This window comes from Pseudopipra pipra, chromosome 19 (genome assembly GCF_036250125.1).
Source record: "Pseudopipra pipra isolate bDixPip1 chromosome 19, bDixPip1.hap1, whole genome shotgun sequence".
Lineage (NCBI taxonomy): Eukaryota > Metazoa > Chordata > Aves > Passeriformes > Pipridae > Pseudopipra > Pseudopipra pipra.
In genome coordinates, this window is record NC_087567.1 from 11,622,337 (window position 1) to 11,637,239 (window position 14,903).

The 14,903-nt window shown below is 57.9% G+C and overlaps 1 protein-coding gene and 1 long non-coding RNA gene across 3 annotated transcripts; one reads left to right on the plus strand and one right to left on the minus strand.

The window, feature by feature from the left end:
- Nucleotides 1-317: 317 nt before the first annotated feature.
- Nucleotides 318-1,294, minus strand: LOC135424818 (uncharacterized). The gene is made up of 2 exons (XR_010435373.1): nucleotides 1,218-1,294; nucleotides 318-959 (listed from the first exon to the last, which is right to left on the minus strand). It is a non-coding gene; the product is annotated as an uncharacterized LOC135424818 (long non-coding RNA).
- Nucleotides 1,295-12,582: 11,288 nt separating this feature from the next.
- Nucleotides 12,583-14,673, plus strand: RPL38 (ribosomal protein L38). 2 transcript variants are annotated; one of them, XM_064676149.1, is made up of 5 exons: nucleotides 12,583-12,650; nucleotides 12,948-12,979; nucleotides 13,538-13,598; nucleotides 14,242-14,364; nucleotides 14,577-14,673. In XM_064676149.1, the coding sequence occupies exons 2-5, from the start codon at nucleotides 12,977-12,979 to the stop codon at nucleotides 14,600-14,602; spliced, it is 213 nt and encodes a 70-aa protein (XP_064532219.1). In that variant the 5' UTR covers nucleotides 12,583-12,650; nucleotides 12,948-12,976; the 3' UTR covers nucleotides 14,603-14,673. The 2 variants fall into 2 exon arrangements, with proteins under 2 accessions (XP_064532219.1, XP_064532218.1); XM_064676148.1 differs by lacking the exon at nucleotides 12,583-12,650 and adding an exon at nucleotides 12,716-12,774.
- The last annotated feature ends 230 nt before the right edge of the window (nucleotides 14,674-14,903 follow it).

The window sequence follows — 14,903 nt, forward strand, 5'->3', positions numbered from 1 at the left end:
GGAGCAGCAGCCATGGCCGTGTGGGACTGAGGATGGCACCGACCACTCAGATTGCTGCCAGCGCCGGGGGCATCAGCCATCCCAAAAGGAACCACATTCATTCCCTGCACCCCAAAACTAAACTGCTGTAAAGGGAGCTCTGGGGGAGCCCTGGGGCCTGACCGGGCAGTAGGAATTGTCCTGGTACCCCTGGAACATGATGGGATATGCTGGAAGATACTGGGACGTGCCAGGAGATGCTGGGAGAAGCCAGGAGGAGATAATGGGAGATGTTGGCATGTGCCAGGAGATGATGGGACATGTTGGGACACACCAGGTTATGCCAGAAGATGCTGTGATTTGCCAGGAGATGCTGGAAGATGTCAGGAGATACTGGGATGTGCCAGGATGCTGGGATGTGCCAAGATGCTGGGATATGCCAGCAAATGCTGGGAGATGGGAAATGCTGTGTCATGCCAGGAGATGCTGGGATATGGTGGGATGAGCCATGAGATGCTGGGAGCTGCAGGGTCCTGCCAGGAGCTGCAGGGACAGTTGGGGACACTCCAGGAGTGCCCCATCCATTGGCAGAGGCAGCGGGAGGCTGTGCCCACATCCCTGGAATTCTCCTCTCCAAAGCTGCCCCAAAGCTTTCATCACAAAACAGGGATCACAAGGGCAGGGCTGGATTGTCTCCCTGGAATAAACCTGGAGCTTTTCATTCCCTTTCCACAGTGCCACATCAAAGGGTTTGTGTTCTCCTCGCTGCAGAGAGGCCGTCGCTTCCCATCTCCCTTGTCTGCTCCTCCGGAGACGGATCCCATGTTTCCTTTTGAGGGAGTTTGGGTGTCTTTACCCTCCACTTCCCAGGGTGATTAGGAAAATGCACTGGGGGGGACACAGGGAGATCCAGGGGGTGGCACCGGGGGCTCCACTGCTGCTCCCTCCGGCTCCCTGATCCCATTGATGGTTTAATTTTCCTTGGGAGAAGAAAAGCAGGAGATAATTGTGGCAGAATGGGCTGATCAGGGATGTTTGGGCTCCTTTTCCAGCCATCCCCCAGAGGCCCATTATGGAAATTTTTTCTTCTATCACTGGGAAATTGTAGAACAAGTCAGATGAGAACCGGCAAAGCCGGGCAGGAATTTGCATTTTAATCCAATCCCTTCCCAGTGTGGGGCCAGACAGGACACCTCAGCCACTGGCTCTGGGGGGGTGACAGTCCCCAGGACCCCCACCTGGCAGGTGTCCATGGTCCCACAGGGCACAGGGGTGAGGGACAAACTGTGAGACATGGGGGGCACAGGATGGGAGGGGGAGAGCAGCCCCCAACCACAGTGGGAGAGCCTTTGCCCAAGCCTTTCCTGTGCCACCAGGTCCCTGAGCCCTGGGCTGAGACATCCCTGTGCCAAAATGTCCCCAAGTTCTGTGTCATGATGTCCCTGAACCCTGTGTCACAATGACCCCAAGCCCTGTCCCACAATGTCCCCAGGCCCTGTCCCACAATGTCCCAAGCCCTGTGCCAGCTCCACCCTTTCAGCCAGAGCTGTGAGCACCACACTCCCCAAAAACCTGCTGGTGACACACCAGGGTCCTGGCAGGGCTATAAAGAGCCACTTTGGGTCCTGTTTGAAGCTGTGATTAAAAAGAAAAGAAGAGGGGGTGGGAAAAATAACCCTGGGACCACCAGCCCCCTCTGCGGGGTCACAGCGTCCCCAGGCTGTGAGGCCACCACGGCAGTGGCTTGTCCCCATCCCTGTTCCAAACCTGGAGCCTAATTAAGATGGAATAAACCCTCCCCCACAGGGAGAACTGCCCCGGTGTGAGAAAGGCAAAGACACCCAAATTAAGTTATTTTCTTGCCTTGTTTTATTCCAGTTTTTAATTAGGCAGCTGCTGAGACGTGACGTGGCCCCGTGTAACGGTGTCATCATGATTTATTAGGGCTGGAGTCACTGTCACCCTCCAACCTCCCCGTCTCCTGTCGCTGATGGGGTCCTATGTGTCCCTGTCCCCATCCCCGGGGTGGTTTGGGGGCCCCTCCTGCCATTTCCCCAGAGGTGGGAAACCTGCTACAAATTGAGGGTTTTTTTTAAAAAAAAAAACACCAAAAAAGCCCACAAAAGAGCTGAAAATATTCTGGGTCTACGTTTTTAACAACAGGAAAAATGTTTTCCAGCAAAGCCACGTTGTTTCCAGCCACTGGGGACGGTGACACATCCCCGTGGGTGCACTCAGTGATGCTCCAGGGCAGCAGCACCCACTTTTTGGGATGGGAAGGGGGACACAGGGCCACGTGCCAGCTCTCCAAAGGACAATAAACCAGTTGCCACCGTCTTGGAGAATTAGCACAAGTGACACTCGCTTTGTCCCCACATGTTCCCAGCGTGGAGCAGATGGTGAGGCCGCCGGATTCCACTCCATGGCCGAGAGCCCAGCCAGGCACTGCCACGGCCAAACAGCCCCATTTCGCCCTGATCCATCGGATATTCCTTAGCCAGCAGCCAGGAGGCAGCAGGGCTGTGCCAGCTGCTGGTGTCCAGATCCAGGGGCAATCCAGGTGTGTCCTGGGGCTTTTGGGGGGGTTATGGGACGTGCAGGTACCTGTGACAACATTTGTGGGGCCAAATCACCTCAGAGGGAGAAAGAGGAGAGAAAAACAAGGTGGTTCAACGTGAGATTTACATTTCCTATGGGATGGCCATCCTGGGTGACAGCCCTGTGTTTTGGGAGAAGATCTGGCAGCGCCAGGGATTCAGGGATGCAGCTCCAGAGTCCTGCCTCAAGGGCAGCACGGATCCAGGCTGGGATGCCCAGACCCCTGTGAGGTTTTGGGAAGGTTTTCCCAGAGCAGGCCTGTCCCAGTGGGATGCCGAGGCTGGATCCAGTGCTCCTGCACCAGCAGGGATCCCTCACCTCCCCCTCATCACTGCCTGGCTCCTGCCACCTCCGGCACTGCTCCGTGATTGATGGGATAATTCAAGCACCAGTGACCGGGACAGAGGAGCAGGAACACGTTGGTCTTTTTCTTTACAGGAGAAAAAACCTCCCGTGGAGCTCTGAGGGCAGAGACAGGGTGGGAGCTGAGGGAAAAGGGCTGGGGCAGGAGAGACATCCTGGTCGGAGCGTGGTCATGGGGATCCCACAGGTCATCCCCTCCCCCTGATGGATTGAGATGACTGATCATGGAATCATGGAGCAGTTTGGGTTGGAAAGGACCTTAAATCCCATCTCATTCCACTTCCTTTCCAGGGGCAGGGTCACCTTCCACTAGACCAGGTTGCTCCAAGCCCCATCCAACCTGTGCCAGCAGAGATCCGGATGGATACATCCCGAGCCTGGGCTTTGTCCTGGAACCCCTGGGCACCCTGCTCCAGGCAGGAAATCATGGAGAGGGACAGGGAATCCTTATCCTGGGGAATCCTTATCCTGAGCATGGGCAGCTGTGAGTAATGAAGGAGGAATCCATGAGTAATTACATTCTAATTAATTAAGGATGATGGATAGAGGGGACAGGGTGACTCCATGTCCGTGTAAAGGACCTCAGTCCTGTCACCATCAAAGTGATTTGCTGCTTCCCAGGAGGGGGGGAAGGGAAAAAGAGGAAAAGGAGGGGAAGAAAGAGGAAATGGAGGAAAAAAGAGGTAAATGAGGAAAAAAGAGGAAAAGGAGAAAAAAACTGGAAAAGGAGAAAAAAGAGGGAAAGGAGGAAAAATGGGGAGGAAGAGGGAAAGGAGCTTCACTGAAGGAAGGGAAAGGGAAGGGAAGGGAAGGGAAGGGAAGGGAAGGGAAGGGAAGGGAAGGGAAGGGAAGGGAAGGGAAGGGAAGGGAAGGGAAGGGAAGGGAAGGGAAGGGAAGGGAAGGGAAGGGAAGGGAAGGGAAGGGAAGGGAAGGGAAGGGAAGGGAAGGGAAGGGAAGGGAAGGGAAGGGAAGGGAAGGGAAGGGAAGGGAAGGGAAGGGAAGGGAAGGGAAGGGAAGGGAAGGGAAGGGAAGGGAAGGGAAGGGAAGGGAAGGGAAGGGAAGGGAAGGGAAGGGAAGGGAAGGGAAGGGAACCTGTTAAGAAAATCATATTTTAAAAAAATAAATTACCAGATTCCCTTTAATTTTGTGATGAAAGGAGTTGGAGTGTGAGGAACAGCACGATAATTCATCCTGAAGACGTTGGGCACCAGGCCAGGAGGATCCTCTTCCTGCAGAGATGAATTTCATTAAAAAATTGTTTATTTTACCTTTTTTTTTTTTTTAACAGTTGTTATTTTAACCCAGAGGCTACAAAGTTCTGAGCAGGGAAAGATTCTCCGGACTTCCCAGCACACGAACCCCTGCCAGCGACTGGGGAAACACTTGATCCACCACTTCCCTTTCCCATTTTGATATTTTAATCCAGAATTATTTCATCACCCACTGCCAAAAAAAAAGAAAAAAGTGCTTAAGCAGTCATTTATTAACAGTTATAAGTATCATTAGGTAGAAAGATGTGGTAAAATATAGATTAGAGCGGGAAGAACGGAGGATCCGAGTGCCATTTTTCCTGTTCAGAGTGTCATTACACATCCCGGCGTGGCGCATCACAGCCATGATTAGTAGCATCAAATGACTCCTGAAAAATGATTATGTGCCATTAAAAGCATTAGTCTGGCTGAAACCAGCACAAACAAATGGCCGTGCTGGGGATGAGGCATCAGCTCCGGGGCTCCGGGATGTGACGGGAATCCCGGAGTCGTGGCGGGTGATGCGGTGGCACCTGGGGATGAGGGTGCTGGGAGTGGCAGTGGGGTGGAAGCTGAGGGACTGGGTGCCAGGGATCCTGGGATGGCAGCTGGGAGGATCCACAGGGGTGGAAGTCCCAGGATGGGTGCGGGATCCGATGGCAGATGATCCCTGTCCCCACAGGTCACAGACATGGGGGTGCCCCTGCTCTGCACTCAGCCCACCCCTTCGAGCAGCTGCAATTCCAGAACACAGACCAGGCATCCCCTTACTCTGGAAAAGACCTGCCTGCGTGGACCATTGCATCAGCTCCATCACCCCAAGCCGTTGCCCCCCAAATCTCCATCACCCCAATCCATCACCCCAGTCCCATCACCCCAGTTCAGTCATGCCAACCCATCACCCCAGTTCAGTCACACCAACCTATCACCCCAGTCCCATCACCCCAACCCATGACCCCAACCAATCACCCCAATCCTTCATCCCAACCCATTATCCCAAACCCACCAGCCCCCTTCCATCCCCCCACCCCAATGCTGTGCCCACACCGTGCCAGCCACTTCCAGCACTTCACTCCCCTCTGTTTCCACTTTGAGGGGACATAAATCCAGTTAGTACGTCCAAGGAAGTGAAATCCAAGTGTCACATCTGCGGAGACGGCTCAATCGAGGGTATTGATTGTCACGGAGAGTATTCTCACTTCATTCACCTACTTAGTCCCTTCCCCCAGGCACACAGGAATTCATCAAACGTTGTCACACCACATAATAATACTTGTTCCCAGGTGTTGTCGCAGCAGCTCAGACTTTGTCCTGCCTTCCTGGGCAAGCAGGAATTTAGGGAAGAAAGGATTTGCCAGCAGAATAGATGTGACGGTGCTGAGACGGGAATTAACCCTCCCGCGGCCGAGAGAGGACTCGACCCCCTCCCCATGCCCATGCACAGGATGCTCAGGCTTTGTTTCCATTTCCTTGGGATTGCTGGTGACGGGAATGAAATTAAGCTGGGGAGAAAAGACGTTTTCCCTTTGTTTGCAGCCTTTTATTGCCTCACACAGCCCCGCAGCCCTTTGGAGCAGGAGCCAGCAGAGCAGGGATGTGGCTGCTTCCCTCCTCTGAAAGGGAAACAGGACAGGACAGGGAAGGAAATAGAACCAGGAAGGATATTTGGAGTAGGGAATGCTGGATGAGGGGCTGTGGCTCAGGGGTGTAACCTTAGGGGGTTCCTGCAGGGGTGACAGTGACGTGCAGGCTGTAAAACCTCGTTGGGATAAGCAGGATGGTGGTGGGATGAGCCTGGACCCTAAAAGGGTCCCCCGAAAAGGGACAGGGTCACACTGGCACATCTCCCTGGGGATGTGAAGGCTGTGGACCCATGGGGACATCCCAGCTGATGCCACAGTCCCCAACCACAGAGCTCCTCCATGTGTCCTCTGTCCCACAGGGAGCCGAGCCAGGTGCTACCACCTCTGTGCCCGGGCCATGTGGGAGGTGGCAGCCACCAGCCCTCATCTCCTGGCTGAAATAAATTGGAAGCAGGATCTGATGCCCCTGAGCCACGATTATTATTCATATTATTTGTGCGCTGATGTGATTCCGTGTAATGATTTAATCTGTTAATGGCCCCTGATTCAATCGCTCCTCTCCCGTTAATCTCCTCTTGCCATTTGCACCTGATTTCTTGATTTTTCTGACGGTGTTTTGGCAGCTGGGGGGCAGATTTGCAGCTCTCTGTGGGCACACTGCCATGGAAGGTCACCAAGGGGCTGTGCTGGGATGCCATGGATGGGAAGGAGGAGGAGGAGGAGGAGGAGGAGGAGGAGGAGGCAGCACACACCAGGTCCTTCCCGAGGGAAACCCCTTGGAGCTGCCCAGACCTGGAGACAGATCATCGGGGCAGGTCCCAGCTCCATCATCACCCCAGGGCACTGTGGGACCCAAAGGTGTCCCAGGGTGCAGATGCTGGATGGGGAGAAGCTCTTCTCTTCCCAGGGAAGCTCCCAGCACACTGGTCTGCATCCCATCTCAGTGTCACAGTGATACTGGTCCCTGCATCCCGTCCCAGTGTCACGGTGATACTGGTCCCTGCATCCCATCCCAGTGTCACGGTGATACTGGTCCCTGCATCCCACCCCGGTGACACAGCGAAGCTCATCCCCTGCCCGTGACATTGCCATTCCCACCTCGTGCCGCCAGGCTCCCAGGGCTGATTTATGGAAGCACAAGGATGCAATCAGGGCCGCGGCCCCCGAGGAGTTTGGGCCGGGAGCACGCGGCCGGCACGGCGGCTGAATGCCAATGGGAGCATCCCAGCGGGGCCGGGAACGGCAGGAACCCGCCGGGAAGATGGATCTCTGCACCTGTGCCTGCGGACGCCCAAGGCAGGGCTGGAGGAGCGGGATGTACTCCTGCGAGTGGGAATGTGGTGTCGGGAGAGCTTCGGGAGACACGCTGCGTCCGTAGCAGCGGGTGGTGACAAATGCCACCCCTCCGGGAAGGAGCCCCCGGGGCGAAGCAAATGTGCCCCTGCAAAGACAGCAGAACTGTGGCGAGTGACAGGATTTGTCACCAGCTCCTGGGCACACGCCAGAGCAGAGGAGCCTTTGCCCCCGGGGAGCCCTGGGCACCCTGCTCTCCCCTGCCCGGATCCCGGCGCTCCCGATTCCCGGCGGCAGTTCCCGGCTCCTGTCGCCTGACGCGAGATGATTTTGGGAGGCAGTGGGTGGCGAGGGAGTACAGCTGCCGCTAAGTTATCCAAACGATTTATCTTAAGATTCATCCAGAATTCATGGCGCGGGAGCCTGGGCCGTGTCGGCCGTTAATATTCATGCGGATTTGGAGCAGCGTTAATCACCGGCTGACAATTGGCACTTCCCTTAATTGCCCGTGCAGCCGGCTCTGCCCGACGCCCCCCCCGCCCTCCACCCCCACCCGGGTGGGTGCAGGGTCCCCCGTGTTGTTGGGGGGGGACTGGAAGTGGGCAGGGGGAGCTGCACCTCAATTCCCTGCTCCGAGCACCCCCATCACCCTGGGGTGGGCATCGCTGCACCCACTGCAGGGCTCAGGGGCCTGAGCATCCCCCGGGGGCTTTCCCTGTCCTCCCATGGCATATCCCAGCGTGGGGACACGGATCTGGACCCCGGAGGAGCTGTGCCCACGCGGCCAACCCGCTGGATGGTTACCACCGTCCCCACGGGAGCATCCTCGGCGCCCCGGGATGGGCATCGCTGCACCCTCAGCAGAGCTCAGAGCTCTGGATCCCGGAGCATCCAGCCCCGAGGCACCTCCCTGTGCTCTCACGGCATATTCCAGCGCGGGGACAGGGATCAGGACCCCGGCGGAGCTGTGCCCCCGCTGCCAAGCCGCCGGCTGTCGCCGGCCCCGTGGCTGGCGTTACCTGTCACCGCTGTCACTCCGCTCCCATCCCGCCAGCTGCCACGGCGCGGGGATGGAATACCAATGAGGATCGGGGAGCTGCAGCCTCACGGGGGCCCCCCCTCGCTGAGCAGCACGGCAGAGACCCCCGGGGATGGGGGACAAGGTGTGCCAGGCACAGGGGTGGCAGCTGCCCCCAGCGAGGCGCTGAGACCCCTCCAGCTCGTGACATCCAGCGAGGTGGGACACGGAGCTGCCACCAGCACGTGCAGCCTCCGTGGATCCTCCTGGCAGGATCCATGAGGGGGATCCACGGTTTCATGCCCAAGAGGACACATCTGAGGCTGCTTCCTTCCCCTTGGGGCCATGCACCCCAAAACCAGATCCAGGAAGGAGCCCTGGGGCATCACATGGGGCTGGGACCCTCCAACCCCATCCATCCCCCTGCAGCACCAAAATAATCCCCCAAAAAATCCCTAAACCCTCCCAACCCCCTCCCAAACCCCAGTCCTCCCTCTCGCCGAGGAGGCTTTGGGCAGGTTTCAGCTGTCCCCGCGCTGTAATTGTCCTAATTAGATCGACAGATTTTGATGAAGGTTTCACAAGGAAAAAGAAAGCAGGGAGGCAGGAGGAGATAATGGAATCGCAGATGACATTCCCATCACCCAGCCTCTCCCACAGCCGCCGCTGCAGCCCGGTCGGAAAATTATGCGTGAGGGGGGAGGAAAATTACCATAATCTTCCTCTGCAGGATGACACCAAATTCGGCTGGAGCGGAGAGGGGGGACAGGAGCTGCTCTGTCCTCGCCCCGGCAGTGCCACCACTGGTGTCACCTATCGGTGTCACACCTGCCTGCTCTGTGTCCTGTGGCCACCAGCACCCACCGGGACCCTGGTCTGGGACTCCTGGGTCTGCCCACCCCCCCTCCTTGCAGCACCCGTGGGCGGGGGGGGTCTCCCCTGCACCCCCATCAGCCTCTGGGTATGTGGGCTGGTGTCACCTCTGGTCACTAACGGCGACCTCCCGTGGGTTTGGGGACATCGGGGGTCACAGAAGGGACACGTGGGGACAGGACACAACACGGCACCTCACACGCTGCCCAGTGTCCCCAGCCAGGGTACATCCCCTCTGAGGGGCAGAGGGGAGAGCAGTGGGTAACACTGGGGTGTCACCCCCCAGCTCCAGCCTCTCCCAGCCCCCCAAAACAGCTGGAGGCAAAGCGGGAGCCACTCCCCATCTGGATGCTGATCCTGGCTCCCATGTGGATGCTCTGCCCAGGCAGGATCCAGCCCAACCCATCCCTAATTAAAAAATATATCTATATTCCAGAGCTTCAAACGGTGCCCGATGCCTGCAGGAAAACTTCCAGCCCGTTTATCCCCCTTTTCCCTGCTCCGGCCACACCACGATGCCGGGACTGAACTCAACTCTCCCGCAGCTTTTCCCCCAGCCCCGTGTCCCCTCCCTCCCAAATTTGCTCCCTCCTTTGCAGGGCATTTCCATGAAAATGGAAAGGCGCTTTGTTTCTCGGGATTTGCTCTGCCCGTTTCCCCCCCCCCCCCCAGCCTGTGCCTGCCTTTGTCCTCCACAAACACCGAACAAAAGGGGAAGAGACGGAGAAAATATGACCGAGGCTCCAAATGGGCTGGTTTGGGCCCCAAATTGCCCATGAAGCTCCGGATGCCTCCGAACGAGCCTGGCTGATGGATGAGGCCGTGGGAGCTGCACCAGGAGCGGGTTGATCAGCTCCCGGCAGCGCTGCCAGGGCCCTTCGTGGGAATCTGAGGGAGGAAGAAATTGAGAGTGAAAGGGGAGAAAGAAGGAAATAGGGAGGGACTGGGGAGAGATTCCTGTCGCTGGTAACGATGAATGCTCCTGGTGCACAGCACTGGGTTGGGTAATCCACCTTTCTCCTCTGCACTGGAGGGAGAAATTCCAGTAAACTCGGAGAGAAATCAAACCCTGCTGCAGCTGGAACAGGGAATCTCCGGTGAACGTGTCCTGTCGTGTCTCCTGTTCCCTCTGCCAGCTCCCACCTCTCCCACAGCGCCTTCCAGCGCGAACACTGTGCAGAGGGACACGGGAAGAGCAAACCAGGGCTGAGTGGTGACAGCAGTGCCACCATGCTGGGACTGGTGCAGGGACACCCTGCTCCATGTGCACGTGTTGGGTGGAATTCAGGACAGGAGGAATTTCTCCATGGAAAGGGAGGCCAGGCATTGGAAGAGGCTGCCCAGGGAGGTGGTGGAGTCCCCATCCCTGGAGGTGTCCAAGGAACGCCTGGCCATAGCACTCAGTGCTCTGGGCTGGGGGACAAGGTGGGGATGGGGCACAGGTTGGACTCAGTGGTTTTGGAGGGCTTTTCCATGGACTTCCAGCTCCCGGAGCCTTTGGAGCTGCTGGAGGAGGAGGAGGAAAAAGAAGAGAAGGAGAAGGAAGAGGAGGAGAAGGAGGAAGAAGGCTCCTCACTGACCTGTCCCCAGTCCCCACACCAAGGTGCCACGAGCCCCCCAAACCACAGGGTCCAACACCCCCCGATCCGGTCACGGCGCTTCCCGAGCGGAATGGGGAGGATTTTCCAATATAAAACCAGCAACCGGCGGGTGAATTAAGGCCGTTAATTGAATTTCCTCCGGCGGCGGAGCTGGGGCCGGTGGGAGGCGGCAGGAAAAGCATTTGATGTGCTGGAAAAGCTGCGGATTCCGAGCGTGGTGGGGTTTGGGGTTGGTGGGTTGGTGGTGATTTTTTTTTTTATTATTAATTTCTTTTTTTTAATTTCAAGTCGGTCATGAAAAGAGCCCCACTTTGAGCAGCTAACGACTCTCATGAATTATTTCTGTTGGTTTAGGCACCCGCTCGGCTCTTCAATGTTATTAAGGCAGGAGAAGGGATTCTGTTCCCAGGGAGTGATGCTGTTTGGGGGGTTCAGGGGATGGGGGGACGGTCACCCTCTGACCCTCACACCCCACCCCCAGCTTTGATGGTGGTGCCACGGTGCGTTTTGGGAGAGAAAGATAGATTCCATGGATGTGCCAGAGATGGATCAGGAATGGGTTGGATGGCTGTGAACATCAGGGACCAGTGGTGGCCCTAAGAGGGCTGTACTGGGACCAGTGTTATTTAATATCTTGGTTAATGATGCAGAAGAAGGGATCACAGAATCATGGAATCGTGGAATGGTTTGGCTTGGGAGGGACCTCAAATCTCATCCCATCCTCTGCCATGGGCAGGGACACCCTCCACTAGCCCAGGTTGCTCCAAGCCCTGTCCAACCTGGTCTTGAACACTTCCAGGGATGGGGCAGCCACAGCTCCTCTGAGAAGTGCCAGGACAAGGGGGAATGGCTTCCCACTGCCAGAGGGCAGGGTTAGGTGGGATATTGGGAAGGAATTCTTGGCTGGGAGGGTGGTGAGGCCCTGGCACAGGTTGCTTAGAGAAGCTGTGGCTGCCCCATCCCTGGAAGTGTCCAAGGCCAGGTTGGACAGGGCTTGGAGCAACTTGAGATAGCGGAATGTGTCCCTGCCCGTGGCAGGGGGGTGGAATGGCGTGATCTTTAAGGTTCCTTCAACCCAAACCATTCCATGACTCCACGATGAAAACCAGGTGATTTTGGGGCTGCCGGTGCCTCCCCCCTCCCCAGCCTGGCATCAACATTCAGCTCTGGTGCCAAATGGGTGCTTTTCATGCCAGTTTAGTTTTATTATTATGCCGAAAGCTCCAGTTCTCGGCTGTCTCCTCCCGGCGCTGCTGATTTACTCTGCGAGGGGTTTAATTACCCCATTCAGCCTTCCTTAAAACACGAAAAACGGCTCGAGTCTGGGAGCAATTAAAAGGCAGCGGAGTAGATCAGCCCATCAGAGAGGAGAGAAGTAAATCAAACAATTAAAAAGCTTGTTTGGCGCAGAGGGAGAAGGATCCCACCCCAAAATCCTCCCCTGGGTGAGAGCCCTGGGATGGGAGCTGTGGGTTTTCTCCCAGTCACTAGGCTTAGGGTGGTACTGGGAGAAACCGGGGGGATGTCACTGTGTGGGGAGTGCACTGGGATGCAGGGGAGTGGGGGCAGACACTGCTGATCCCACCCAGCCCCCCTTGGGATCATCCCAGCACCCCCAAATACTGGTCCAGTCCCACTTAGGGCTTGGCAGGATGAGGATGGGGACGCAGGGACAGGATGGGGTCACTCGCCCCCGCCACCCACCCCCAAGGATTACTGCCGGAGTTTTGGGGTGGGTTTGGGGTTTAGGGGTGGGTTTGGGCTTTGAGCGGGGCTGAAGCTCTCTCTTGTGGCGAGACTGGTCCATTACAGCCCTACTCGAATCATCGAGCCCCAGCATCTTTGGGGGGGGGGGGGGGGGGCCTGGCGCAGGAACAAGATGGAATATTAGATGGATCATCCCGAGTGGGAGATGAGGCTGAGGCTCAGGAAACTGAGGCTCGTGAAACTGAAACCAGCCCGCGCTGACAGCCTTGCTCCACCTTCCCGCCAGTGCACGGGTGGATCCAGGAGGCTAGAAGAGCCCATCATTCCCTTCACACCCCGCTTTGCCCTCACTGGACGGGGCTGAGCCCGCGCCAACTCATCGCAGGTGCCGCCAGCGCCCCCACGCTCGCGATCGGGCGCAGTTTGTCCCCCCGCGCGCGCCGTAGGCCATATAGTGCCCGGATGCGGAAGTGCGGCGGTCACTTCCTGCTTGTGCGCGGCGGCGGCGGGTGCGGGATGGCGGAGCGGGCGGGGCGGGGGATCCGCGGCCATCGGGGCCGGGGGGCACGGCGCGGGGACAGGGGGGCAGCGGAGGGGGGCAGGGGGCGCGGGGGGGCTCGGTGGCGCGCGGGCGGTGGGTGCGGGGCTGCGCTGACGCCATTTTGGGTCTCTTGTGCCGCAGGTTGGAGAGACCGAGGGCGCGCTGGGACCATGGTGAGGAGGGGGCGGCGGGCAGGGGGCTCCTGGGGGTGGGGGCTGTGCTGTGGGCCCGGCGGGGGGCGGAGAGGATCCCCCCGGGGGTCCTTGGCCTGTCTGTGCCCGGGCAGGGCGTGGGGGGCTCTGGTTTGCCGGGTTCTGGACACAGTGCAGAACGGGAGGATCCCCCCGACGGTTGGGGGGTCCTTGTCTGGCCCCAGACAGGGTGCACATCGGGATGGGGGGATGTCGTTCCCTGGGGGGAGAGAGGGTGGAGGTCTCTGTCTTGTTCAGTCACGGGCGTGGTGCAGGATAAGGGGGGTCCTGGGGGTTAATGGGGATCCTGGGGGGCTCAGGGAGTCCGGGGGTGGTCCTGGGGGCTCGAGGCAGCCAGAGTGTGAGTTGGGGATGAGCTTTGGGCTGGGAACACACTGTGGGAGTGTCCAAGGCCAGGTTAGAGTGACCTGGGCTAGTGGAAGCTGTCCCTGCCCATGGCAGTGGGTGGCACTGGGTGGGCTTTCAGGGCCTTTCTCACCACCCCATTCCATGATCCCATGAGTCTCTTTGCCTTCCCAGCCTCGCAAGATTGAGGAGATCAAGGACTTCCTGCTAACAGCACGGAGGAAGGACGCCAAGTGTTAGTGGAGGGTCCTTGGGGACAGGGGTGGGATGGTCCAGCACAGGTGCCTGTGGACACTGAGCAGCTCCTGGGCTTGGGAGCACTGAGGGACAAGTGCTGGGGGTCTGTGAGTGACACAAAGTGGCTTTAGCTCCGTGTGGACTGAGATCACCCCTGTGAACAGAGGGGCTTGGGGTCCAGAGGGTCCCTCAGGGTGTTCCCAGCCACCCATTCCCACTGCTCCTTGCCCCAGGGTGTTCTGCCAAGCCCCAGGTGCAGCTCCCTGGGGCCATTCCCAAATAAGCCCCAGCTCTGAAGAGCCCTGGGCTGTCAGGGAGCTCTGTCACAACACAGGGTGATTCATCCTTAGGAGAGTTCTGTTGCCAACACAAAGTGACAATAATTGTAACACCTGCACTGCCTTGTCTCCGTCTTTAACAACACCTGAGGAGTGTTTCCTCTTCTCTGGCTTGTTTGGATGGGCTGTCATGGGATCCCTGGGGAATGTGTTGTTACTCAGGGTGTGGGCGGGAAGGGAGAGCTGAGCACTGGGGGAGCACCACTGAGCTCTTCCTGCCATTCCTACCCGGAGGGCTCTGCTCGGGGAAGGGGTTGGGGTTCCTTGGGGTGACTCTGGGGTGTCCCTGCCCTCCCCCTCCAGCCGTCAAGATCAAGAAGAACAAGGACAATGTGAAGTTCAAGGTGCGCTGCAGTCGGTACCTCTACACCCTGGTCATCACCGACAAGGAGAAGGCCGAGAAGCTGAAGCAGTCCCTGCCCCCAGGTATCCCAGAAGAACTAGGGAGGGTGGCTGGGATTGAGGGGAGCACCCTGAACTGGTGCCACCACCCTTGCCTGCATCAGCGCTTGGCATTCCCAGGGAGCTGGAGGGCTCCAGGCACTATCATGGATGGTCCCAGTGGAGACAGAGGGCTCCCGGCACCTCTTCCTTCCATGGCTGAGCCCCCCCCAATCCATGTCCTCTCTCCTGCACAGGTCTGGCCGTGAAGGAGCTGAAATGAGCCGGAATGGGCCATTCCCCTGTTGGATCCTCTGTGTTTGTTACAATAAATAAACAAATAAATAAATAAAACACTGTTCTGGTGTCACCTTGGGGGGTTCACACCTTGCGGTGCCTCTGTCGGAGGGTCCCAGGGCCGCTTTAGGGGGGTGGGGGAAAACCCGGACTGGATTTTTGCCGGAGTACGGGATGATGTAAAGTCTGGACTGGATTATGCTGGAGTACGGAATGAGGTAAAACCCGGACTGGATTCGGCATGTCTGTCCCCTGTGGCCGGGCCCTCCACAGCGCCTGGTCCTTGG